The sequence below is a fragment of the Neoarius graeffei genome, chromosome 21, assembly GCF_027579695.1.
Source record: "Neoarius graeffei isolate fNeoGra1 chromosome 21, fNeoGra1.pri, whole genome shotgun sequence".
Taxonomy (NCBI): Eukaryota; Metazoa; Chordata; class Actinopteri; order Siluriformes; family Ariidae; genus Neoarius; species Neoarius graeffei.
This window is the reverse complement of record NC_083589.1, coordinates 42,773,342-42,800,332: the sequence shown is the minus strand read 5'-3', so window position 1 is coordinate 42,800,332 and position 26,991 is coordinate 42,773,342. Positions and strand designations below refer to the sequence as shown.

The window sequence follows — 26,991 nt, the reverse complement described above, 5'->3', positions numbered from 1 at the left end:
GTATAAGTGAGTAAAATTCTCTCTAGCGAAAACACTGAAGACAAAGAAGTAAACTTTACTGTGCACATCAGTGTGACTGCACATGTACACGTCACAGCCTACTGAGTAGCAGTAGAAAGAGCTCAAATAAAATGTTACTACTGCACCCATAACAGTGCATTATAGTGCTTTCCTCTGAGTGTATTCAGTCGCTTTGTGGCACAGCATAAGCAGCAGTTTGAGAAGTGAAGGCCACTCTCAGAGGAAGAACATGTTTAACCCACCCTCACCTTCTGTAATGGGGAGAAATAGCAGTTAAGTGGAAATTGGGGAGAAAATCGGGTTAAAAATTTACTGTGAATTATTATAGCAGCACTGTCAGGGCGACTCACGGCATCTCAAGAACTTCACATTGTAAATTAGTCTTTTATCACCTGACTAAATTTTTTTCATTTGTTTATTAAAAAAATTAATTGTATTTTTAAAGAACAGTGCCAATACTTCTGGAGTTGACCACATTAAGTATCAAACCGATACTTAATTACATGAGCATGAGCATGAGCTGGCCAACAGAGATATAAGTGGAATGCCAAGCACTGAGCAAAGTAGAGGGAGGGCTGATGGCAGGTTCAGAAGCAATAAGAGCACTCAAGTGAAGCAGAAGTGGAGAGGTGTGCTATCTGTCCAGGTGAGCATGTCTGACTCTCACTAATACAAAGACATGCTCAGAGGTCTTCACTGACTGCTCAGCTACTCTTACTCATCATTTATGCTTCATAAATAGTCATTTTTATTGGTGTTATCCGCTGTATACTGCTGTCACTTTTACCTCACTTTACATCAGGGCACAATGGAGAATGAGGAGAATCCAGCAGCTTCCTTCCGTACTTGGGACTACGTGGTTTTCATTTTCATGCTGGTCATCTCAGCATCCATAGGTGTTTATTATGGCTTCATCCAGCGTACAGAGCAGAGCCCTAGGGATTTTCTGGTGGGTGGCCAGAGTATGACAGCTGTGCCCGTTGCTCTGTCACTGACGGCCAGTTTCATGTCAGCCATCACGGTGCTGGCGACTCCAGTGGAGGTGTACTATCATGGGGCAATCTTTGTTTTAAGCTGCTTCGGCTTTGTCCTGATGGCGGCCATCAGCTCAGAGTTCTTTCTCCCTATCTTCTACAGGCTGGGAATAACCAGCACCTATGAGGTAAGGTACTTCCTGGCTGAGCCATAACATTTCAAACATCTAAAGCTACAAAGGCCTTTTTTGTTTGTTTGTTTGTTTGTTTATCATCACATGACTAAAAACCAAAAAAGCACAAAAAAGTAGACCTTTGTATTTTTGTTTTCTTTTAAAACCTCATTCCGCACGTCACAACTTTGAACATCTCATTTTGCTTTATTTCATTATTTCCTTTGGTTTTATTCAAATGATAGAAAAACCAAAGATATCATCTTTCCACGAATATGTAGATTATTTATTATGATACTGTTTTTCTGCAGTACCTGGAGTTGCGGTTCAACAAAGCGGTTCGGGTGTTTGGGACAGTGCTGTTCATCATTCAGACAGTGAATGAGCCCTTTTACTGCAAAAATCTCTCTTTACATGCAACTCTTTTGAATGCTTATGTCACTGAACCTGAATATACATTGAGTAAATATTGTTCTTTTTCTCTCATTCCTCAGTTATTGTACACTGGAGTGGTTATCTATGCACCAGCATTGGCTTTAAACCAAGGTATGACTTAAAAACTGCTGACCTGCATACTGTACATACTCTCTAAACGTGAAATTAACCCAGTTTTGGTATTAATAAATCATCTAATCGTTTATTATGGCCTAAGGAATGACCCAATATAAGATGATTATTTTATTGCTAATAAACCAAGTCATACTGAATATATATACATGAGTTCAAAAACTTTTTATACCGAAAAAAAAAAATCTCCCTTCTGGGAACATCAAAATAAACTGTTTAGAACATTATTAATAAGAAAGAGAGAACTGGTGAGTTTAGTAACCATAAAAGGACTGGCAGGCCAAGGAATATCTCCTTTTCCTTTAAAAACTGGAGAAATCTCGACTAGTCCGTCATCTGATCTGAATCGCACTGAGCATGCCTTTCACATGCTGAAGGGAAAAACTCAGGGGACTCACCCCCCAAAACAAGCAGGATTAGTCATACTAAGAAAGGATCTTTCTTTCTTTTCCCCATAGCCAGCAAGGGCTTTAAGGGCACGACTGATGACATTTTAACAGTCCATAATTGGTGTGTCTAGGGCATTTAAACTTTGGCAGACCCCATCCCTCAAGCTTGATCAATGGGCATCCATCCATCCATCATCTGTAGCCACTTATCCTGTGCAGGGTCACAAGCAAGCTGGAGCCTATCCCAGCTGACTATGGGTGAGAGGTGGGGTATACCCTGGACAAGTCACCAGGTCATCACAGGACTGACACTTAGGCCCTATCCACACGGCAACGGATTCAGGTGAATCTGATAAAATTGTTTATCGTTTCGGCCTGGCGTCCACATGGCACCGGCGTTTTGGGTGCCCCACAACGATATTTTTTGAGAACGGGTTCCAGAGTGGAAAAATCTGGCAACGGCGCCATTGCGAAGTCGTCTGGATGAGTAGAACGGATTTGTTTACGATGACGTCACAACCACATGACTAGAACAAGCAGCACTCTTGCTGTTTTGTATGAACCACTGCATTGCATTCACTTTTGTATACAGCTTTTCTTTTAAATAAACAAGTAACTGAACCATTTCTTGAATTTCTTTTTTTTTATTGGATAAGACTGCTTTTCAAAATGTTCACACACAATATAAAAAGTTATATAAATTATATAAAAATGCTTTTCAAAATGTTCACACACAATAAGAAAATTAAGTTCTATAAAACTATGCACACTAATAAAACTAATTTGTACACACAGAAGGCACGATTTCCTCGCATAGTCGCAGCCATCTTCTTATTGTGTGCCTACTTCTTCTATTGTTCTGGTGTCTCCGATGGGAGCGTCTTACAGCGCACGTAGAGGTGTGGCATGTGTATTGCATCGTTTTCAGAAAGCGTTGCGTTGCCATATGTACCTGATATTTTACTGATCCGTTGCCCATGTGGACGCGATAATTTTTTAAATAAAATCTCGTTGTCGTGTAGCCATAGAGACACACAACCATTCACACCTTCAGTCAATTTAGAGCCACCAGTTAGCCTAAATTTCATGTCTTTGGGCTGTGGGGGAAACTGGAGCACCCAGAGGAACATGCAAATTCCACACAGAAAAGCCCTCGCTAGCCGCTGGGCTTGAACCCAGAACCTTCTTGCTGTGAGGTGACAGTGCTAACCACTACACCACCGTGCCACCCTGATCAATGGACAACTTAGCCTAATTGCATGTCTTTGAACTGTGGGAGGAAACCAGATCACCTGAAGGAAACCCACACAGACAAAATGCAGAAAGGCCCCCGTTGGCCATGAGGTTCAAACACAGAACCTTCTTACTGTGAGGCAACAGTGCCAACTACTGCACCATCATACTGCCATGAAGCTAATTTACTGTCCATACCACTGCTATGTCCCAAATGTGAGTGTACCCTAAAATTATGGGGTGGGGGAGTGGACAGCAGTGCAATCCCTATGTGGTAAATCTAAAATGTATTTTAAAAATATTCTTTATTAAAATCTGAGAATGTGCACTTTAACCACATGTGAAAAGCACAAATTAAAAAGTAGTACAGAGGCAAATTTAACCAAATATGCCTTTGTCTCATATATTATGGCCCTTATCAAAAAGAAGTATATTTCAGGTTCATTTTATTAAGTATACTTGAATAAAGTTAAAGTATATTTCCTTGAGTATACTTTTGTGTACCAAGTATACTGATATCAGTGTACTTACAGTATACTTGTAAGTAAACTGATCTAATACTTCTTGGGACTAAATTGGTCCCCTTTTAGTTTATAAAAAGTATACTTTAAGTCTAAGAGAAGTAAACTTTGAGTATACAACTAGTATTTTTTATTTTGTACTGCAAGTATACCACAAGTAAACTTATAGACTAATAATTTATGAGTTCTATACTTGTAGTCCACTCTTTAGTTTACAAAAGCATACTTCATAGTGTACTGGAAATATATTATGAGTTTACTTGTTTTATACTTCTAGTCCACTTTTTAGTTTACTAAAGTATACTTTGTAGTATACTGGAAAAATACTATTGGTTTACTCGTTACACACTTCTAGTCCACTTTTTAGTTTATAAAATATACTTTAATAGTATATTTCCAATATGCTATAGTTACTGGTTACATACATCTAATCCACTTTTTAGTTTTGAAGTATACTGCAGTTACCCTTCTAGGTATACTATTAGTTTTCTATCCCTAACCCTTACCTCATGCACACTACCAGTAGACAACTTAAGTGTTTCGTACCTTAAGTTACAATGAAGTTATAAAGGTAAGAATTCACAAAACAGCAAGAAATACTCAGGATTAAGAACATATTCATTTTCTTTAAAAATCAAAATTTAAAGCAACATTGTATTAAATGACAAAGTATAAAAACATGGCAATGACAACTGAAATTGACATCTAAACTCTAAAGAAAAATAAATAAAAAAATGTAATTATCCCACTCAGGAGAAATGAAGAAAAAAAAAACTTATATGGAACCACAGACACACCTAAGAGTCAACAATGCTGAAGCACAACTACAGGGCAAGTACACTTAAACATAAGGCACAAATATTTTAATACTTTATTACACTTTTGTTAAGTATATCTTGATCAAAAGTTTAAGTATAAGCTTAATATACTGAGACTTTTCTATATACTATTCAATATAAATCAAGTATACTTATCTCTGATAAGTAAATAAAAAGTAAACTGAAAGCATACGCTCTTATTTTTAGTTTAAAAGAAGTATACTAGAAGCACACTTGAATAAATTTCTTTTTTGTAAGGGGGAAAGAACTCATCTCATCTCATTATCTCTAGCCGCTTTATCCTGTTCTACAGGGTCGCAGGCAAGCTGGAGCCTATCCCAGCTGACTACAGGCGAAAGGCGGGGTACACCCTGGACAAGTCACCAGGTCATCACAGGGCTGACACATAGACACAGACAACCATTCACACTCACATTCACACCTACGGTCAATTTAGAGTCACCAGTTAACCTAACCTACATGTCTTTGGACTGTGGGGGAAACCGGAGCACCCGGAGGAAACCCACGCGGACACGGAGAGAACATGCAAACTCCACACAGAAAGGCCCTCGCCGGCCACGGGGCTCGAACCCGGACCTTCTTGCTGTGAGGCGACAGCGCTAACCACTACACCACCGTGCCACCCGGGGAGAGAACTGTAACTGTGAAATAAATTAAACATTAATGTTTTTTCCCCCTCCTGTGTACGATGTAGTGCGATCTTAGAGTTGTTTCAAGCACAACCACAGAGAAGAATTAAAGCATGGTGGAACATGTACAACCCCGATTCCAAAAAAGTTGGGACAAAGTACAAATTGTAAATAAAAACGGAATGCAATAATTTACAAATCTCAAAAACTGATATTGTATTCACAATAGAACATAGACAACATATCAAATGTCGAAAGTGAGACATTTTGAAATGTCATGCCAAATATTGGCTCATTTAAAATTTCATGACAGCAACACATCTCAAAAAAGTTGGGACAGGGGCAATAAGAGGCTGGAAAAGTTAAAAGGTACAAAAAAGGAACAGCTGGAGGACCAAATTGCAACTCATTAAGTCAATTGGCAATAGGTCATTAACATGACTGGGTATAAAAAGAGCATCTTGGAGTGGCAGCGGCTCTCAGAAGTAAAGATGGGAAGAGGATCACCAATCCCCCCAATTCTGCGCCGACAAATAGTGGAGCAATATCAGAAAGGAGTTTGACAGTGTAAAATTGCAAAGAGTTTGAACATATCATCATCTACAGTGCATAGAGAATCTGGAAGAATCTCTGTGTGTAAGGGTCAAGGCCGGAAAACCACACTGGGTGCCCGTGATCTTCGGGCCCTTAGACAGCACTGCATCACATACAGGCATGCTTCTGTATTGGAAATCACAAAATGGGCTCAGGAATATTTCCAGAAAACGTTATCTTTGAACACAATTCACCATGCCATCTGCTGTAGCCAGCTAAAACTCTATAGTTCAAAGAAGAAGCCATATCTAAACATGACCCAGAAGCGCAGACATCTTCTCTGGGCCAAGGCTCATTTAAAATGGACTGTGGCAAAGTGGAAAACTGTTCTGTGGTCAGACGAATCAAAATTTGAAGTTCTTTATGGAAATCAGGGACGCCGTGTCATTCAGACTAAAGAGGAGAAGGACGACCCAAGTTGTTATCAGCGCTCAGTTCAGAAGCCTGCATCTCTGATGGTATGGGGTTGCATTAGTGCGTGTGGCATGGGCAGCTTACACATCCGGAAAGACACCATCAATGCTGAAAGGTATATTCAGGTTCTAGAGCAACACATGCTCCCATCCAGACGATGTCTCTTTCAGGGAAGACCTTGCATTTTCCAACATGACAATGCCAAACCACATACTGCATCAATTACAGCATCATGGCTGCGTAGAAGAAGGGTCCAGGTACTGAACTGGCCAGCCTGCAGTCCAGATCTTTCACCCATAGAAAACATTTGGCGCATCATAAAACGGAACATACGACAAAAAAGACCTAAGACAGTTGAGCAACTAGAATCCTACATTAGACAAGAATGGGTTAACATTCCTATCCCTAAACTTGAGCAACTTGTCTCCTCAGTCCCCAGACGTTTACAGACTGTTGTAAAGAGAAAAGGGGATGTCTCACAGTGGTAAACATGGCCTTGTCCCAACTTTTTTGAGATGTGTTGTTGTCATGAAATTTAAAATCACCTAATTTTTCTCTTTAAATGATACATTTTCTCAGTTTAAACATTTGATATGTCATCTATGTTCTATTCTGAATAAAATATGGAATTTTGAAACTTCCACATCATTGCATTCCATTTTTATTTACAATTTGTACTTTGTCCCAACTTTTTTGGAATCGGGGTTGTAGGCTACAGCAGGTGAAGTGCACATAAATAATCCAAAGAAAACTTTTTCACTTTCTCTTAGTGACAGGCGTAAGTCTCTGGGGAGCTTTAATATCAACTGGAGTGGTGTGTACCTCCTACTGCACCTTGGTAAGTTTTAATCAAATAAAAACATCCAGCATAGCCTTTGTAAATTAATGAAGTACTATTTAACTCATGCCATGCTCCGGCAGGGGGGATTCAAGGCTGTGGTGTGGACTGACGTGTTCCAGATGATCATCATGTTCGCTGGTTTACTAGCTGTCATCGTCCAATCAGTACTTCTCCAGGGCGGGGTTTCTGTCATCTTCAACATCTCTGCTGATGGTGGCCGACTCAACCTATGGGAGTGAGTTAATCCTGTACTTTCATTCTGTTCATGTTAAAATGGCCATTTTTCACTAAAAGTGGAAATGTCACAACTGTAATGTGATGGATAGGTCTACAGTACACAGTGACAGTGCAAGAAAAGCAATGATTCCAACAACATAAAAGAGGCTAATGTTTTAATTTTTAAACAATCAAACACTGTACTTGTTATTTTGTGGTAATTCAAACAATTTAGTGCCTGTTTTAGCAGCTATAAACACTTCCAAGAATGCGATATATCCTTACAGAAAATGAATCGACACCAAATCAACAGTTGCACACATTTAAAAAAAAAAAATCTGTTTGTACGTTACAGTAGAAATGATAACGTATTAAACCTGGGCTTTGTCTTCCAGCCAAACTACTGTCTGAGCTGCTAATTTTAAAATGACTCAACACCAAAAACACTTTACGCATCACTTTACTGTCACTGATTATTTTCCAAAAACAGCATGCTCATCTTCTTTTATTCACTGTATAATATATAATTCTGTGTATCTACATTTGTGGACAATCACCTAAGTCAGAGGAAGAACATTTCTTGATGTACAGTATATTGATAATTTTTCTATCCACATTCACTGGATATGAGCAATGGCATGCTCTGATTGGCTACTCTCCTACTAAGATATCAGCTCCTATAGATAGTTTTCACTGACGTCACGGCATTCCGGGGAACGCCCTCCAGCTGCCATCTTGGGGAGCAAACAAAACGGACCATCGCCACTACCGGCTACGTTATCTTGGACGAATTTATGAAGTTATATAGTCAGTTTTCTAAAATAAAGATTAATGTCGGCAAAATCAAGCAAACAGAAGTATATAGATACATTAGACGACATCTCACGACAACGGTATGCAGCCAAACTGGCCTTGATTGGGGGAATTGACCCCTACAAAGTGGACAAAGATGCATTTTCAAGTGACTATGCAGGGCTGCCAAAGCCTGAAACTGCCAAAGCCTGAAACTGCCAAAGCCTGCTTCAAAGCCTGAAACTGACTTCATCAAACTTTAAAGGCTGTCTGATATATATAACTTTATATATTCACAGCGCGCCTTTTGGCGGATGCCGCCTGAATTGCGCAGATCCGATTTTTTTTTTTAGGGGGGGCGTTGGAGTGTCTGATTATAATTTCAAAGTAAATTCTGTATTAAAATTACTAAATAAGCAAATCCGTTACAGTCCATGAAACATAGGAAGTATAAGGATGAGAAAAAAACAGTTTAAATCGGAAAGCTGCGCACATTTGCGCAGTCCTGCACACCGCTCGGGCTGCGCAAATGTGCGCAGCTTTCCGATTTAAACTGTTTTTTTCTCATCCTTATACTTCCTGTTTCATGGACTGTAACAGATTTGCTTATTTAGTAATTTTAATACAGAATTTACTTTGAAATTATAATCAGACACTCCAACGCCCCCCCCCAAAAAAAATCGGATCTGCGCGATTCAGGCAGCATCCGCCAATAGGCACGCTGTTTGCATCCCAAACACAAATCAAATCATGCAGAATAGACCTAAAATGTTTTTCAAAAATGACCCTTGCGTGAGTGAAGTGACAAGTTTCAAATAGAAACGTGACAAATGAGCGATATTAAGTGTACATTACAATGTAAACGTACACTCAGCGGTTCCAGTTAGGCATTCTCCAGAGATTGTTCACATGATGTTTTGGTTTCCAAAAACAAACTTAAACACAATTGATTGTTTATTTAAACAACTTACCACTTATAAAATGATCGGAGCAGACTTTGCTGTGTTTGGAAGGCTGATAATCCTTGCGGTTGATTCTCGCAAGCCATAGATTTCTCCTTTGTATGCTGAGTTTGTTTGCTCGCCTTCGTGCTCCCGTACAGTGGGAATTCCATAAAAGCTCCGTTTGACTTCATCATCTGACCTATTACGACAGCCATGAATACAACAGGTGTGCACCATTGCTAGCTTTAAATAGCCTGCTTGGGTTCTTTTGAAGATTTTGTACTCGCGCGTTACAATGTGTGCTCAGTCACCCGTACGGTAAGCTGGACCCCCAAGATGGCCGCCACTAGGGAATCCCCGACTCTGTGATGTCATGTGAAAACTATCTATACCGTGAGTAGAGAAAAACAAAATGGCGGCGTGTGGTGCTGAACCAACCGAGGACGAAATAAAAACTCTGCTTGAAAACAAAACCCCCAAAAATACAAAAAAGCAACAAAATATGTAATAAAAGTATTTGATGGTAAGAACATATCTTTTTTTATTTTTCAAGAATTATTATAGCATTTTTCACAAATGGCGGCGCGTGGTGCTGAACCAACCAAGGATGAAATAAAAACTCTGCTTGAAAACAAAACCCCCCAAAAATACAAAAAAGCAACAAAATATGGAATAAAAGTATTTGATGGTAAGAACGTTGTAGCGGTCAGAGCAGGTGGGTGGAGCACAGAAGTACGGCAGGACAGAACTGAGTTCCCAAAACTATTTATTGTTTCACTTTTCAGTCAAACACACTCCGTCACCCAGACACACACGCGCACACACAAGTCGTCTGGTGCGGGAGAGAGCCCACTTCCTCTGCTCTCTCTCTCCTTATATAGGGCGTGGTTGCTGGGAAGACACACAAACACAGGTTAATTGCTCTCAGGTGAAGTGATTCTGCCACTTACCTTCCCTGACTCCGCCCTCCTGTCACAGACCGGCGCTTGACCACGCCCTCGCTGCCACATACCCCCACCGCCCGACTCAGGCCGGGCGCCCGTCCGGCCTGCAGCCGACTCCCCCCCCCCCCCCCTTGACGGGAGAGGAAGTCCGCCACGACCATCTGCGCCCCCGGCCTGTGGACCACCTTGAAGTTGAAGGGTTGGAGTGCCAGATACCAACGGGTGATCCGCGCGTTGGCATCCTTCATGCGGTGGAGCCACTGGAGGGGCGCGTGGTCCGAACAGAGGGTGAAAGGGCGCCCCAGCAGGTAGTAACAGAGGGCGAGGACCGCCCACTTGATCGCCAGGCACTCCTTCTCAATCGTGCTGTAGCGCCCCTCACGCACTGACAGCTTCCGACTAATGTACAGGACCGGGCGGTCCTCCCCCTCCACCTGCTGGGACAAAACGGCCCCCAGCCCTCTGTCCGATGCATCCGTCTGTAACGTAAAAGGGAGAGAGAAGTCAGGGGAGTGTAAAAGTGGCCCCCCACACAGTGCAGCCTTTACCTCAGAGAAAGCCCGCTGACACTGCTCCGTCCACTGGACCGGGTCTGGCGCCCCCTTTTTAGTGAGGTCAGTCAGCGGGCTGGTGATGTCCGAATAATTAGGTATAAACCTACGATAGTAGCCAGCCAGCCCCAGGAACTGTCTCACCCCCTTTTTGGTCTTGGGCCTCGGGCAGGCCGCAATCGCTGCTGTCTTATTAATTTGGGGACGCACCTGCCCGTTACCCAAGTGGAAGCCCAGATACCGTACTTCCACCCACCCAATTGCACACTTCTTTGGGTTGGCAGTGAGTCCCGCCCGCCTCAGCGACCTAAGGACGGCCCTCAGGTGTTGCAGGTGCCGCTGCCAGTCATTACTATAAATGATAATATCATCTAAATATGCGGCCGCATAGGTGGTGTGGGGCCGGAGGACCCTGTCCATCAGCCGCTGAAACGTAGCGGGCGCCCCAAACAGCCCAAACGGAAGTGTGACAAATTGGTGTAAGCCGAACGGTGTGGAAAAGGCGGTTTTCTCCCGGGATAATGGAGTCAAGGGGATCTGCCAATATCCCTTCGTCAAATCCAGTGTCGAGTAAAAGCGAGCCGTGCCTAGTCGATCGAGCAGCTCATCAATATGAGGCATTGGGTACACGTCGAATTTAGACACCGCGTTGACTTTTCTATAGTCCACACAGAACCGGACCGAGCCGTCGGCCTTGGGAACCAAGACCACCGGGCTGCTCCAGTCACTGTGGGACTCCTCGACGATGCCCATTTCAAGCATGGCCTGAAGTTCTTCCCGAACCACCTTTTTTTTGTGTTCGGGTAGCCTGTAAGGGCGGCTACGCACTACCACCCCCGGGGGCGTCTCTATGTGGTGTTCTATGAGGTTAGTGCGACCGGGCAGGGGCGAGAACACATCCGAAAACTCGGCCTGCAACTGGGCGACCTCCGTGAGTTGGGTCGGGGAGAGGTGGTCTCCACAGGGAACCGGAGAGGTACGTGATGCCAATGTCCCTTTTTGAACCTCCGGCCCCAGCTCCGCCTTCTCCGGAACTACCGACACCAACGCCACGGGGACCTCCTCATTCCAGAGTTTCAGCAGATTGAGGTGGTAGATCTGTAGCGCCCCACCCCTGTCTGTTCGCCTCACCTCATAGTCGACGTCCCCGACTCGCCGTGTGACCTCAAAGGGCCCTTGCCACTTGGCGATCAATTTGGAGCTCGACGTGGGCAACAGTACGAGTACTTTATCTCCCGGTGTGAACTCTCTAAGGCGCGTACCCTTGTTGTACAGGTGGGTTTGCCGTTCCTGGGCCTGCCGCAAATTCTCCTGAGTTAGGTGGGTGAGTGTGTGGAGTTTTGCGCGCAGGTCCATAACGTACTGAATTTCGTTTTTACTTTGTGAAGGTCCCTCCTCCCAATTTTCCCGCAGCACGTCCAGGATGCCGCGCGGCTTACGCCCATATAATAATTCGAACGGGGAGAACCCCGTGGAGGCTTGGGGGACCTCTCGCACTGAGAACAGCAAGGGTTCGAGCCACTTATCCCAATTACGTGCGTCCTCACTTACGAATTTCTTAATAATATTTTTGAGGGTGCGGTTGAACCGTTCCACTAAACCGTCCGTTTGTGGGTGATATACGCTGGTGCGGATCGGCTTAATCCCCAATAACCCATACAGTTCGCGCAGTGTTCGTGACATAAACGTAGTGCCTTGGTCAGTCAGAATCTCTTTCGGGATTCCAACTCGGGAGATGACACGGAAGAGTGCCTCTGCAATACTGCGTGCTGAGATATTGCGCAGAGGCACTGCTTCCGGGTATCGCGTTGCATAGTCCACCAGAACTAATATAAAGCGGTACCCTCGTGCTGACCGATCTAATGGCCCGACGAGATCCATCCCAATTCTCTCAAACGGGGTCTCGATTAACGGTAGAGGGCGCAAAGGCGCTTTTGGAATGGCCGCTGGGTTTACTAAATGGCATTCGCGGCATGCCGTACACCACCTACGAACATCGCCGCGAATCCCCGGCCAATAGAATCGGGCCATTATTCGGGCTAGTGTTTTATCCTGCCCTAAGTGTCCAGCCATGGGATTAAAGTGAGCCGCCTGGAATACCAATTCCCGGCGGCTCTTTGGAATCAAAAGCTGCGTGACTCGCTCTTTAGTTTGAGTGTCCTGCGTCACTCGGTATAATCAATCCTTCATAATCGCGAAGTAGGGGAAGGACGGGGTGGCATTTGGCTGGAGCGTTTGACCATCGATTACTCTCACTTGGTCAAACGCATGCCGCAGAGTCTCGTCTCGCGACTGCTCTAATGGGAAATCCGCGAGGGATTCCCCAATAGAGAGAGGAGGGGCCGGCGGCTCCTCACTCTGACGCAGAGATGACGTAGACGGCTCTGTGACAGCTGCTCCCGCCAAAGCGTCACCGGGACCTCCCCCTGTCAAATGGCAGGACCCACTCTCTACTAGGCGTGTCATTAAACCCCGAAATCCCGGCCAATCAGTCCCCAAAATTAAAGAGTGGGTAAGGCGAGGATTAACCGCCGCCTTCACTATAAATTTTTCCCCTCTGAAAATAATGTGGACCGACACCAAAGGGTAGCTGTGAACATCCCCGTGCACACATAACACCTTCACCCCTTGTGCTCCCCCCAATGCCTCGTTTTGAACCAGGCTTTGGCGAATTGAGGTCTGATTACAACCAGAATCCACCAACGCCTGATATGTAGCCCCTTGGATACTCACCGGTATGCGATACGCTCCGGCCCGATCGAGGGCGGCCTCTGGCGCGTCAGGGATCCGAACCACCGCGCCCACTTCCATTGTCGCGCCCTGCTGTTGAAGGTGGCCCGGCTCCCCGCAGCGCCAGCCAACCGGCCCGGGCTTTCCCTCTGCACCGGTGATCTGGGGTTCACTCACCTGAGGTGGGGGAGAGACAGACACAGAAGGGAGAAACGGGAGGGCACCGCGGGTGCGGCGGGCCGGCTGGGGTGGGGCCGGCCCCCGCCTCCGCGGTGGGGGAATGGGGCGAGGACGGGACACAGGAGGAGGGGGAGAGAGAGAGAGAGAAGAGGAGAGAAGAGATGATGTCTTCTGCCGTCCTGCCACTGGGACAGCCGCCAAATGGTCCTCCGCCAGCTCGACTGCCTGATCCAGCGACGCCGGGCGGTGGCACCGGACCCACTCCGCAGTTCCTGCTGGCAAGCGAGCGACGAACTGTTCCAGTGCCACCTGGTCGAGGATTCCTTCGGCGTCGCGGTTGTTGGCCCTCAGCCACCGCCAGCAGGCGTCCCGGAGCTGCTGGCCAAACGCGAACGGCTGGCCGACTTCCTCCAAGCGCAGCGCGCGGAAGCGCTGGCGCTGCTGTTCTGGAGTGCGCCCCACGCGCTGGAGGACGGCCCGGCGGAGGTCCGCGTAGGCCAGCCGGTGGTCGGCGGGGAGCTGTAGCGCGGCCAGCTGTGCTTCTCCCGTGAGCAGGGGGAGGAGGCGCGCCGCGCGCTGCTCCATCGGCCACCCCGAGGCTTCGGCGACTTGCTCAAAGAGCGTGATGAACGCCTCGGGGTCATCCTGCGGGCCCATCTTGGTGACAGTGAGGGGAGACGGGCCCGCCGTAGGAGCACTGGTGGACCCCGCCGACGCGAGGAGGTGCCGGAACGCCTGTCGATCTTCCTGTTGGGCCAACACCAGGGCCTCGAACCGCTCTTCTTGCTCCTTTCGGAGGGTGAGTAGCGCCTGGTGCTGGCTTTGCTGGGCCGTGGCGAGGGCGTGGACTAGTTCAGCAAACGGGGAGGACTCCATGGGGCTGTGAGGCTGCTGTGCTCCAGGCCCGGGTTTCGGCACCACTGTAGCGGTCAGAGCAGGTGGGTGGAGCACAGAAGTACGGCAGGACAGAACTGAGTTCCCAAAACTATTTATTGTTTCACTTTTCAGTCAAACACACTCCGTCACCCAGACACACACGCGCACACACAAGTCGTCTGGTGTGGGAGAGAGCCCACTTCCTCTGCTCTCTCTCTCCTTATATAGGGCGTGGTTGCTGGGAAGACACACAAACACAGGTTAATTGCTCTCAGGTGAAGTGATTCTGCCACTTACCTTCCCTGACTCCGCCCTCCTGTCACAGACCGGCGCTTGACCACGCCCCCGCTGCCACAAACGTATCTTTCTTTTATTTTTTAAGAATTATTATTATTATAGCATTTTTCACAAATTGCTCCTGTCATTTCGCTGGTTTGTTTACATTCTAAGAAGAAATTATTTTGTCCGATGTTTTATATAAAGTTTTTATTTATCGAATTTGCAAAAAATAAAAAATGCTCTGTTTCTCAAAATCCAGTGAATGTGGATAGAATAAAACAGTTATTCCACTCAATCTCATCGTACATGGCTCATAGCCAACTCAGCGCTACGTGCCTCGTTGGTTATCAGCTCATGTACGACTCGATTTCATGGAATAACTGTTAAATATTTTCCAGTATATCACAGAATATAGTATGTATTATTAAAAAAAACAGGAAGATACAATGCTGAAATGCTGCAGAATGTTAGTCTTCGACTCTGTGTCTCAGCTTTGATCCCAACCCTATGAGGAGACACACGTTCTGGACCATCATCATCGGCAGTACATTTATCTGGACCAGCATGTATGGTATTAATCAAGCTCAGGTGCAGAGATATGTGTCCTGCAAGACGCTTCTGCATGCCAAAATGTGAGCACTCCATCAGAAGACACACTGTCAAGTGTTAGGTAGCATCAAAAGATGAAAGATACACTATGAATTAACTGTATGTTTCTTTCCAGGTCTCTGTATATCAACTTGGCGTCACTCTGGGCCGTTCTTCTGTCTGCAGTATTTTGTGGGTTGTGTTTATATTCGTTTTACAAAAACTGTGACCCATGGACATCCAAGATGGTGTCTGCTCAGGACCAGGTAAATACAAAATACTTTAATTAGAATCACAGATGGCATATGCACCACATATCCTATTTATTTTCCTACAACCTATCATGTGATGTTGAAAGCTCATGCCGTACCTGGTGATGGACATCTTGGGGGAATATCCTGGCGTTCCTGGCCTGTTTGTGGCTGCAGTATACAGTGGCACATTGAGGTCAGATCATTATACGGAATTTACGTTACATTTATTCATTTGGCAGATAATGCTTTTCCAAAGTAATTTGCAGGTGAAGTAAAATTGTGTTTAAACCTAAGACTGTTACAAGAGTAGGTGTTAATTTGAACAACTTATTTGGCGTAAGTATTAATCTTAGTCTTTTGATGAAAATACAGTACAATGTACATAATAGTTTGTCATTTTTTATTGTTACTTTTAGTCTAGATTTTGTTCTAAAAACCTTTAGTATAAATACAGAGGTGATTATAGGAAATCGCGCATGCTGATTGGTCGAGAAATTTGGACTATTTCTCCATAATCACCTTGCGCGACTCGGCAAAATGAATTTGTAATTCTTCCTCACGACTTCGTCACCATAAGTGAGGAAGAATTACAAATTATGAAAGAAAATGCTGTTCCTAAAAGCACTAAAGATGCTACAAAGTTTGGTCAAAAATTATTCAAAGGTAAGGTGGAACTGTGATTTATTATATCTATTTCAAAACAAAGTATTCTATGTGACTTGGCATAGATCAGTGGTGCTTGAAAGTTTGTGAACCCTTTAGAATTTTCTATATTTCTGCATAAATATGACCTAAAACATGATCAGATTTTCACGCAAGTCCTAAAAGTAGATCAAGAGAACCCAGTTAAACAAATGAGACAAAAATATTATACTTGGTCATTTATTTATCGAGGAAAATGATCCAATATTACATGTCTGTGAGTGGCAAAAGTATGTGAACCTTTGCTTTCAGTATCTGGTGTGACCCCCTTGTGCAGCAATAACTGCAACTAAACTTTTCCGGTAACTGTTGATCAGTCCTGCACACCGGCTTAGAGGAATTTTAGCCCATTCCTCTGTACAGAACAGCTTCAACTCTGGGGTGTTGTTAGGTTTCCTCACATGAACTGCTTGCTTCAGGTCCTTCCACAACATTGATTGGATTAAGGTCAGGACTTTGACTTGGCCATTCCAAAACATTAACTTTTTATTTGGTAGAACGACTTGTGTGCTTTGGGTCATTGTCTTGCTGCATGACCCACCTTCTCTTGAGATTCAGTTCATGGACAGATGTCCTGACATTTTCCTTTAGAATTCACTGGTATAATTCAAAATTCATTGTTCCATCAATGATGGCAAGCCATCCTGGCCCAGATGCAGTAAAACAGGCCCAAACCATGATACTACCACCACCATGCTTCACAGATGGGATAAGGTTCTTATGCTGGAATGCAGTGTTTTCCTTTCACCAAACTTAACGCTTCTCATTTAAACCAAAAAGTTCTATTTTGGTCTCATCCATCCACAAAACATTTTTCCAATAGCCTTCTGGCTTGTCCACATGATCTTTAGCAAACTGCAGACGAGTAGCAATGTTCTTTTGGGAGAGCAGTGACTTTCTCCTTGCAACCCTGCCATGCACACCATTGTTGTTCAGTGTTCTCCTGATGGTGGACTCAGGAACATTAACCAATGTGAGAGAGGCCTTCGGTTGCTTAGAAGTTACCCTGGGGTCCTTTGTGACCTCGCCGACTATTACACACCTTGCTCTTGGACTAATCTTTGTTGGTCGACCACTCCTGGGGAGGGTAACAATGGTCTTGAATTTCCTCCATTTGTACACAGTCTGTCTGACTGTGGATTGGTGGAGTCCAAACTCTTTAGAGATGGTTTTGTAACCTTTTCCAGCCTGATGAGCATCAACAACGCTTTTTCTGAGGTCCTCAGAAATCTCCTTTGTTCGTGCCATGATACACTTCCACAAACATGTGTTGTGAAGATCAGACTTTGATAGATCCCTGTTCTTTAAATAAAACAGGGTGCCCACTCACACCTGATTGTCATCCCATTGATTGAAAACACCTGACTCTAATTTCACCTTCAAATTAACTGCTAATCCTAGAGGTTCACATACTTTTGCCACTCACAGATATGTAATATTGGATCATTTTCCTCAATAAATAAATGACCAAGTATAATATTTTTGTCTTATTTGTTTAACTGGGTTCTCTTTATCTACTTTTAGGACTTGTGTGAAAATCTGATGATGTTTTAGGTCATATTTATGCAGAAATATAGAAAATTCTAAAGGGTTCACAAACTTTCAAGCACCACTGTAAGTGACGAGTCTGTGTGCACCTTTATTACATTTGCATGCCACTTTTGAAATTTGAAGTAAATTATCTTTTTTAATATGATTTTTAAAAAATAATCACCTCTGTATTTATACTAAAACAATGGTCCGCTTCAGGCTCAGTGAATATCAGCGAATAATAACCTTAAAGTGCCATTCCACCATTGGATGTATTTTTTTGGCATAAAATACAATATATTTTATGACAACATGATTAGACAGAGAAATCTTTTAGCTTCAAAATGATATATCAAACATAATTTTTTGACAACGACAAGTATATTAATTTTGCGACCAAAGTCACCTACCCTTTTAATTTCCGCGCGGTAGTGAAACGTGATGTCATCGGCAGGTTCCCCTTCTTGTGTACCACGTCACATGTGACATGGCACAGATTATCAGCAATGGCGGATAGAACGCGATTGTCAGCTTCGGAAAAGAAGCGAAGGAAAATAGCAAGTGATGCCCAAAGGAGACGGTCAATGGTGAATATCGGCACAGCAATCGACAAGTGGAAATCGCGTTCTATCCGGTTATTATTCACTGATTCACTTTGCCTTCGGCGAATAATTGTGAAATAATGAATCAACTAAAACTGAACAGTTTTAGACAATGAGTACCATATCTCAGTGGACGCCATGATAACAGTAAATGATAAAATATTTATTGACTATACTTCTTTTAAGTGGAATTTGTTTGGATTTTGCAGCTACGGTAACTGAATCTGAAAGCTTACTTTTATTCAGTCATTAAAAAAATTAACGATCTTTACAATTGTATTACTGACATTACTGAAAGGAAAACAACAAACAACTTGTCTGCCCATGAAGGAACACAAAGTAGTCAAAATACCAAAAATTAAAAATATACGATTTAAAAAGGTAAATGGCAATGCACAGCACAATCCACAATGCAATGCAATTTATTACTGAATGACTGTCAGTCAATACAAAACTACAAAAATATACACTCAGCAGCCACTTTAATAGGAACTTGTTCTTGATTCTAAAATTCCTGTTCTTGGCTGGCAGGAGTGGAACCCAATGTGGTCTTCTGCTGTTGCATGCTGAGATGCTTTTCTGCTCACCACGGTTATAAAGAGTGATTATACGAGTTGCTATATCCTTCCTGGCAGCTCGAACCAATTTGGGGTGGGTTTCACAAAAGCATCGTAGCACAAAGATCATCGTTAAATGGTAGTGCGAGCATCACAATGAACACTCTCTCTTCTAGTGAAGATGCTCTTAGCATTAAGAGGCTTTTGGGAAATCCATCCCTGGCCATTTTTCTCTGACCTCTCTTATCAACAAGCCATTTCCAACCACAGAACTGTCGCTCACTCAGAGTTTTTTTTTTTTGCACCATTCTGTGTAAACTCTAGAGACTGTTGTGTGTGAAAACCCCAGGAGATCAGCAGTTTCTGAAATACTCAAACCAGTCCATCTGGCACCAACACCCATGCCACAGTGAAAGTCACAGAGATCACAAGTTTTCCCATTCTGATGTTTGAAGTGAACATAAACTGAAACGCTTGATTTGTATCTGCATGATTTTATGCATTGTGCTGCAGTCAGAGGATTGGCTGATTAGATAGCTGCATCAAACAGCAGGTGGATGTGCGTACCTAATAAAGTGGCCAGTGAGTGTATACTTATAAAGCATATTCCACTGTTTTGTGTATAATTTTAACTTCTCCCACACAGATCTAGGCTTTTTTTGGTTGCAAGTAGATTAAGTGTTATGTGGTACCATAAAATTATACACGTTAACGTCTGTTTGGTCACTGTGACTCAAAGATTCAAAATTAGGTGATTACAGTGGCATGTGGCTACTGGCTGTGTCTTGTATTAAATTTAAAATCTTGCTTGTCACTTTCAAAGCCGGGCGGCACGGTGGTGTAGTGGTTAGCGCTGTCGCCTTACAGCAAGAAGGTCCGGGTTCGAGCCCCGTGGCCGGCGAGGGCCTTTCTGTGCAGAGTTTGCATGTTCTCCCCGTGTCCGCGTGGGTTTCCTCCGGGTGCTCCGGTTTCCCCCACAGTCCAAAGACATGCAGGTTAGGTTAACTGGTGACTCTAAATTGACCATAGGTGTGAATGGTTGTCTGTGTCTATGTGTTAGCCCTGTGATGACCTGGCGACTTGTCCAGGGTGTACCCCGCCTTTCGCCCGTAGTCAGCTGGGATAGGCTCCAGCTTGCCTGCGACCCTGTAGAAGGATAAAGCGGCTAGAGATGATGAGATGTGGGGGCGTCGTGGCTCAGGTGGTTAAGGCGCCATACCATGAATGCGGGCGACCCGGGTTCGATTCCGGCCCGAAGTCATTTCCCGATCCCTTCCCGTCTCTCTCTCCCGCTCATTTCCTGTCTCTACACTGTCCTATCCAATAAAGGTGCAAAAAGCCCAAAAAAATATCTTTAAAAAAAAAAAAAAGAGATGATGAGATGAGATGAGACTTTCAAAGCCCTGCATAATCTTGCTCCGACATAACTGATGGAACTACTGACCCCCTACACCCTCACTCACTACTTACTGTCCCACGCACCAGACTTTCCACCACAGGGGGTGGGGCAGGTCCTTCAGTGCCATTGCCTCCAAACTCTGGAATGCTCTTCCTCAATCTCTGCGCTTCTTTCTCTACTTTCAAATCTCAGTTGAAGACTTATCTTTTCCATGAACATTTCTTTTCCTCTCTTGCTGCTTAGTCTTTTTTTTCTCCTCTCATCCCTCTTGTAAAGTAACCTTGGGATTCTGAAAGGCACTATAGAAATTTCTCCTCTTCTTATTATTATTAAGCCATGGCTTAATGGTTAGAGAAGCAGCTTTGGGACCAAAAGGTCACCAGTTTGATTCCCTGGACCATCAGGAATGGCTGAAGTGCTCTTGAGCAAGGCACCTAACCCCCAGGCTGCTCTGGGTACGTTGTACGTCGCTCTGGATAAGAGCGTCTGCTAAATGCCAGTAATATTATGTGATTTTAGAGAGGGTAACATTAGCTAGCTTTTTTTTTTATTATTGACACCAAGCAACAGTAAAAAAAAAAACAAAAACCAACCAACCAACCAACCAAGGAGTCCATTATCTACAGATAATGATTCTGTGCTTTTGTCAGTTGTCTAAAGATATTTTTTGGCAAAATTGCCATACATTAAAAAAAATTATTCATCAAAACAAGCATTGGATGACTAAAATACTAAGCTAATTAATTTTGTGTGTGTGTGTGTGTGTGTTGCGTATTACAGCACAGTCTCCTCCAGTGTGAATGCTCTCACTGCAGTGACAGTTGTAGAACTGATTGGACCGTACTTCAGCTTGTCAGAGCAAAAACTTTCCTGGGCATCAAAAGGACTGAGTGAGCAGGACATACTGTAGTTTTACATGAGAATGTGTAGAACTTGTTCATCGTAGTGTTGTACGCACTAGTTTTGTTGTTAACAGCTATGTTTACTGCTGTATATAACTGCTGCAGGTGTGTTCTATGGAGTCGTGTGTATTGGGCTGGCTGCTCTTGCATCACTGATGGGAGAATTGTTGCAGGTAAACTTGTCGATTAATACCAGTCACTAAGATTTATATGGTGATTTTGCGTGTTAGACGTTTTGTGAATAATCTCTGTTTTCATTTACAGACAACTATCAGTATTGTTGGTACTATTGGTGGACCTCTACTTGGCCTCTTCTCTTTAGGCATCCTGTTTCCCTCTGCTAATTCCAAGGTCAGTGTGATGATTACTGCCTTTCATTTACGATTAGTTGTTGGGCGTATGATACTATATGATCCTAAAAGAATGTGTAAAGATTTATAAGCTAAAAGATGAGTCTTAGACTAGCTTATTAAGTCCAAGAGGAAACATAGGCAAAAACCTGCAGTAGTACAATAAAGGAAATCACCTAGTCTTGATTAAGTTTATACACAGTTTAGTCGGTACTTGTTCACTCTGTGAGAAAAGACACAAGTTTTGTAGTTGATCCTTGCTACTAGTAGGAGTCAGTGAAGTTCTCAATAAAAAACACATAAAAAAGCATGTGAGAGAATTTAATCATTTATTATTTCCTGTTGTTATAATTAAAACCATTTGTCCATCTTACTTTTGCTGTTTTTATTCCTTTGTTAAGATTATTTGAGAGAATTATAACTATGAAAGGAGCTATGCAAATAAATTTGACTAAAACATGACAGGACATGGTTTTTTTTCGGATTCAGGAGGAACAGTGCAGTTTTCGTCCTGGTCGTGGAACAATGGACCAGCTCTTTACCCTTGCAAGGGTACTGGAGGGTGCATGGGAGTTTGCCCAACTGGTCTACATGTGTTTTGTGGACCTGGAGAAGGCTTACGACTGTGTCCCCCGTGGTGCCCTTTAGGGGGTGCTTCGGGAGTATGGGGCTTAGGGCCCGCTACTGCGGGCCATTCGGACCCTGTATGACCAGAGCAGGAGTTTGGTTCGCATTGCCGGCAATAAGTCGGACTCGTTCCCGGTGCATGTGGGACTTCGCCAGGGCTGCCCTTTGTCACCGGTTCTGTTCATAACTTTTATGGATGGAATTTCTAGGTGCAGCCAAGGGGCGGAGGGTGTCCGGTTTGGTGGCAGCAGGATCACATCTCTGCTTTTTGCAGATGATGTGGTCCTGTTGGCTTCATCAATCTGTGACTTACAGCACGCGCTGGGACGGTTTGCAGCCGAGTGCGAAGCGGCTGGGATGAGGATCAGCACCTCCAAGCCCGTGGCCATGGCGCTCAGCCGGAAACGGGTGGAGTGCCTACTCCAGGTCAGGGGGAGTTGCTACCTAAAGTGGAGGAGTTTAAGTATCTCGGGGTTTTGTGCACGAGTGAGGGTAAGGGGGAGCGGGAGTTGGACAGACGGATCAGGGCAGCGTCAGCAGTGATGCGGATGCTAAACCGGTCTGTTGTGGTAAAGAGAGAGCTGAGCCAAAAGGCAAAGCTCTCAATTTACTGGTCCATCTACGTTCCCACTCTCACCTACAGTCACGAGCTATGGGTAGTGACCGAAAGAATGAGATCGCGGATACAAGCGGTAGAAATGAGTTTTCTCCGCAGGATGGCTGGGCTCTCCCTTAGAGACAGGGTGAGAAGCTTGGTCATTCGGGAGAGACTCAGAGTAGAACCGGTGCTCCTCCACATTGAAAGTAATCAGTTGAGGTGGTTCAGGCACCTTGTTAGACTGCCCCTGGACGCCTCCCAGGGGAGGTTCTCTGGGCATGCCCCACTGGGAGGAAACCCTGGGGCAGACCCAGGACACGCTGGAGAGATTACATCTCTTGGCTGGCCTGGGAATGCCTCAGTGTTCCCCTGGAAGAGCTGGTGGAGGTGGCCAGGGAGAGGGAAGTCTGGGCTGCTCTGTTTAGGCTACTACCCCCGTGGCCCGGATCCGGATAAGCAGTAGAAGATAGATGGATGGATGAATGACAGGACATGCTGTTATAGGAATATAATCAATGACAAGGTGATTTAATGAGGCCAGTGTTACTGTTACCATCTTACCACCTGAAGTGCTTTATTCCTCTTATACCACAACAATTTGCCAGAGGTTACACTACATTATTGAAAAGCACATCATACATACATGAGCAGATTGATATGTAGCTGATTTGTCTTGTAGCTTACAGTACATCAGAAACCTGCTGTTAGCAGTGCTGTGGGATAACCGTATTATTCCATACTGTATGTATTGCAGGGAGGCTTGGCTGGGCTGGTCAGTGGGTTAGTCGTGTCACTCTGGGTTTGCATCGGAGCCCAGATCTACCACCCGCTACCAGAGAACTTCAGGCCTCTTCCTCTACAGACACACGGCTGCAACATCACTGTGAATGAAAATGACTTAATGAACTGGACTAGCTCCTCAACACAGACAAGCTACCTCACTTCAGCTGTCCAGGACAAAGCTGTGGACAGGTGTGAAGGTTTTTTAACATCATGATTTGGTGTAATGATGCATTAATATCATTGTAGCAGGTTGGGGTTCTTTGCCTTTATGGATTATATTATGAGTGGTTTGGCTGACTGCACAACTACAAATATCTGCACTTGATTCCAAATATAGTCCATGCTGCTGCTGCCGCCATCTATCTTTTATATGCTTTATGTTCTATTTTTACTTTTCTACTTGTATATAAGTCAACTGAGCCACCCTTGGTGTTTCTCTGTACTTCCCTGCACTTGTGGCATTATTTTAGACCTGGATATTCATCTGCTCAGTGAATAAATATATAAAAAACCTAAACGTTAACTAAATTCCACTTAAGTACATATCTTGCTTCTACAGGCCTCTGCTGGCTGATTATTGGTACTCACTCTCTTACATGTATTTCTGCCCTGTGGGGACTCTAGTTTGTATAGTTATTGGGCAGATTGTGAGCGTGGTCTCAGGTAAGATTCATTAAATTCTCTGTAATACTAGTGTGAACAGTGTATCATAGTGCTAGACGTTACCTTTTTTTTTTATATATATATATTTGCTTTATAGGGGGTAGACCATTAAACCTGAAGACAGGCCTGACATTAATGAAGGAGGATTTAACCTGCTACAATATCTACAAAATACTAAAGCAGAAGGTAAGTGAAGGCTGTTATTATTATGTACAATAGTAAGTAATACCAAAGATCACAGTTAAAAAAAAAAAACAATCTAGGGTATACAAAACTATTGTTCATTTGGCCAATGCGCCTTCCCTAAAAAAAAGGGGGGGATAATTAGGGAAAGGCCAATGGCTAACAAGATTTTGTAGCCATGTGCAAAACTCAAATATTTTCACTCGATCAGAGGTGGGTTTCCCAAAAGCCTCTTAATGCGAAGAGCATCTTAACTAGAAGAGAGAGTGTTCATTATGATGCACGCTCTACCATTTAACGATGATCTCTGTGCTACGATGCTTTTAGGAAACCTACCCCAGGCTGGATATCGTCTTTCTCATTATTGTTTCACTTTCCCATATTACTGTCTTTTGCATTTCGTTGCAGAGTTTTTCTATTGCATTTTCATCATCAAATAGGCGGCACGGTGGTGTAGTGGTTAGCGCTGTCGCCTCACAGCAAGAAGGTCCTGGGTTCGAGCCCCGGGGCCGGTGAGGGCCTTTCTGTGTGGAGTTTGCATGTTCTCCCCGTGTCCGCGTGGGTTTCCTCCGGGTGCTCCGGTTTCCCCCACAGTCCAAAGACATGCAGGTTAGGTTAACTGGTGACTCTAAATTGACCGTAGGTGTGAGTGTGAATGGTTGTCTGTGTCTATGTGTCAGTCCTGTGATGACCTGGCGACTTGTCCAGGGTGTACCCCGCCTTTCGCCCGTAGTCAGCTGGGATAGGCTCCAGCTTGCCTGCGACCCTGTAGAACAGGATAAAGCGGCTAGAGATAATGAGATGAGATGAATGAGATTTTCATCATCAAATAGTTCTTTAATATTATCGTTCAGTTGTTTTATATTCCTCCTAAACACCCCATTATCACAGGGATTACTTTAAAATGTTCTTGTCTTTCTCGTAATTAGAAACACAGTTGGTGGTATTTTCCTTTTATTATTATTTTTATATTTTTAGGCCACAGGAAATGCAGATAGACTTGACCTGGTTATGGAGAAAGAGAAATCTGGCAGAACCAACCTTGCATTTTGTGATGTGGAGCTGGATATCACTAAAATTCAGGCACATGGAACTGTTGCATAGGACATTTTTAGTCGTCTTTGAACTCTTCTCTGAATTCGTTACTCAAGCACGGACTTCATCCTTCCATCTTCAGGCATGTATACCTGTCATAAGTCTACCACCATTCCTGATACCCATTTTCCCATCGAATCTAAAGCTTACCTGAACTTCTACAGTCGACATTTACACTCGTATTTTTTTGAGGGGAAAAAAATTGCTGTTCGCTGGAGAATCACTGTTCTCCAAGAGTTTCATCAAGCTCTGACACCTGCACCAAGTTACCCATCAAATGGAAATGTGCTCTTTAATTTGTCACTTGTTCTTGTTAAAAATGAAGCGATTGGCTAGCGTTACCAAGCTATTTCAAGTGTTTGCTAAGGCCATACAGTCAATAAATTGTTTTGAAATTTAGCTAGCATTACTTACTTTGGTTTAAGCCATCACTTTGTTTACTAGTTGTAATGACAGTACAATGAGAACTTAGATATTAAAATGAACGTGTTGGAAAAACTGAAGTATTCACTGCTGAGGGTCTGGTAGGACAGTTTACAGCAGAACAAGACATGGCTCTGTGACAGAACTCGTAGATGATAGAGCTGGACGTTAATTAAAAAAAAAGTAGTTACTTCAATGTACAGTGTATTCTACTTGTGTTAAAAAAAAAAACCTGTGAACTTTGAACCATATGGACTGAAGTGAATTTTGTGTGAAAGTTAAATAAATAAATAAATAAATAAATAAATAAATGTTCTACACTTGAAACAATTAACATTCTCTTGCCAAAGCTTCTTTTGTCAGGCTTGTAATATATTTTAAAGGTGACATACTCTTTTTCCACAAGTTCCCTGAGGTCATAATGAAATATCTGTGACATGCTTTGATCAAAATATCACAAGGATAAAGCACCTTTTCTCTTTACAACAGTCTGTAAACGTCTGGGGACTGAGGAGACAAGTTGCTCAAGTTTAGGGATAGGAATGTTAACCCATTCTTGTCTAATGTAGGATTCTAGTTGCTCAACTGTCTTAGGTCTTTTTTGTCGTATCTTCCGTTTTATGATGCGCCAAATGTTTTCTATGGGTGAAAGATCTGGACTGCAGGCTGGCCAGTTCAGTACCCGGACCCTTCTTCTACGCAGCCATGATGCTGTAATTGATGCAGTATGTGGTTTGGCATTGTCATGTTGGAAAATGCAAGGTCTTCCCTGAAAGAGACGTCATCTGGATGGGAGCATATGTTCCTGGATATACCTTTCAGCATTGATGGTGTCTTTCCAGATGTGTAAGCTGCCCATGCCACACGCACTAATGCAACCCCATACCATCAGAGATGCAGGCTTCTGAACTGAGCGCTGATAACAACTTGGGTCGTCCTTCTCCTCTTTAGTCCGAATGACACGGCGTCCCTGATTTCCATAAAGAACTTCAAATTTTGATTCGTCTGACCACAGAACAGTTTTCCAC

At 43.8% G+C, this 26,991-nt stretch overlaps 1 protein-coding gene across 1 annotated transcript; it reads left to right on the top strand.

Moving 5' to 3' along the window:
- The first annotated feature begins 589 nt into the window (after window positions 1-589).
- Window positions 590-25,597, top strand: slc5a8 (solute carrier family 5 member 8). Its single transcript, XM_060903169.1, has 16 exons — window positions 590-667; window positions 824-1,183; window positions 1,480-1,545; window positions 1,663-1,714; window positions 7,125-7,192; window positions 7,276-7,430; window positions 15,199-15,339; window positions 15,432-15,561; window positions 15,654-15,742; window positions 21,120-21,229; window positions 21,347-21,414; window positions 21,506-21,592; window positions 23,571-23,788; window positions 24,159-24,262; window positions 24,360-24,448; window positions 25,424-25,597. Exons 2-16 carry the CDS (start codon window positions 830-832, stop codon window positions 25,547-25,549), a joined length of 1,857 nt encoding a protein of 618 aa, XP_060759152.1. The 5' UTR covers window positions 590-667; window positions 824-829; the 3' UTR covers window positions 25,550-25,597.
- The last annotated feature ends 1,394 nt before the right edge of the window (window positions 25,598-26,991 follow it).

Excerpts from the sequence above, each read along its gene's own strand:
- slc5a8 (XM_060903169.1), top strand. The coding sequence starts at position 830 with ATGGAGAATGAGGAGAATCCAGCAGCTTCCTTCCGTACTTGGGACTAC. Across the intron at positions 21,230-21,346 it reads CTGGGCATCAAAAGGACTGA|GTGTGTTCTATGGAGTCGTG; the intron begins GTGAGCAGGACA and ends TAACTGCTGCAG. Across the intron at positions 23,789-24,158 it reads CAGGACAAAGCTGTGGACAG|GCCTCTGCTGGCTGATTATT; the intron begins GTGTGAAGGTTT and ends TTGCTTCTACAG.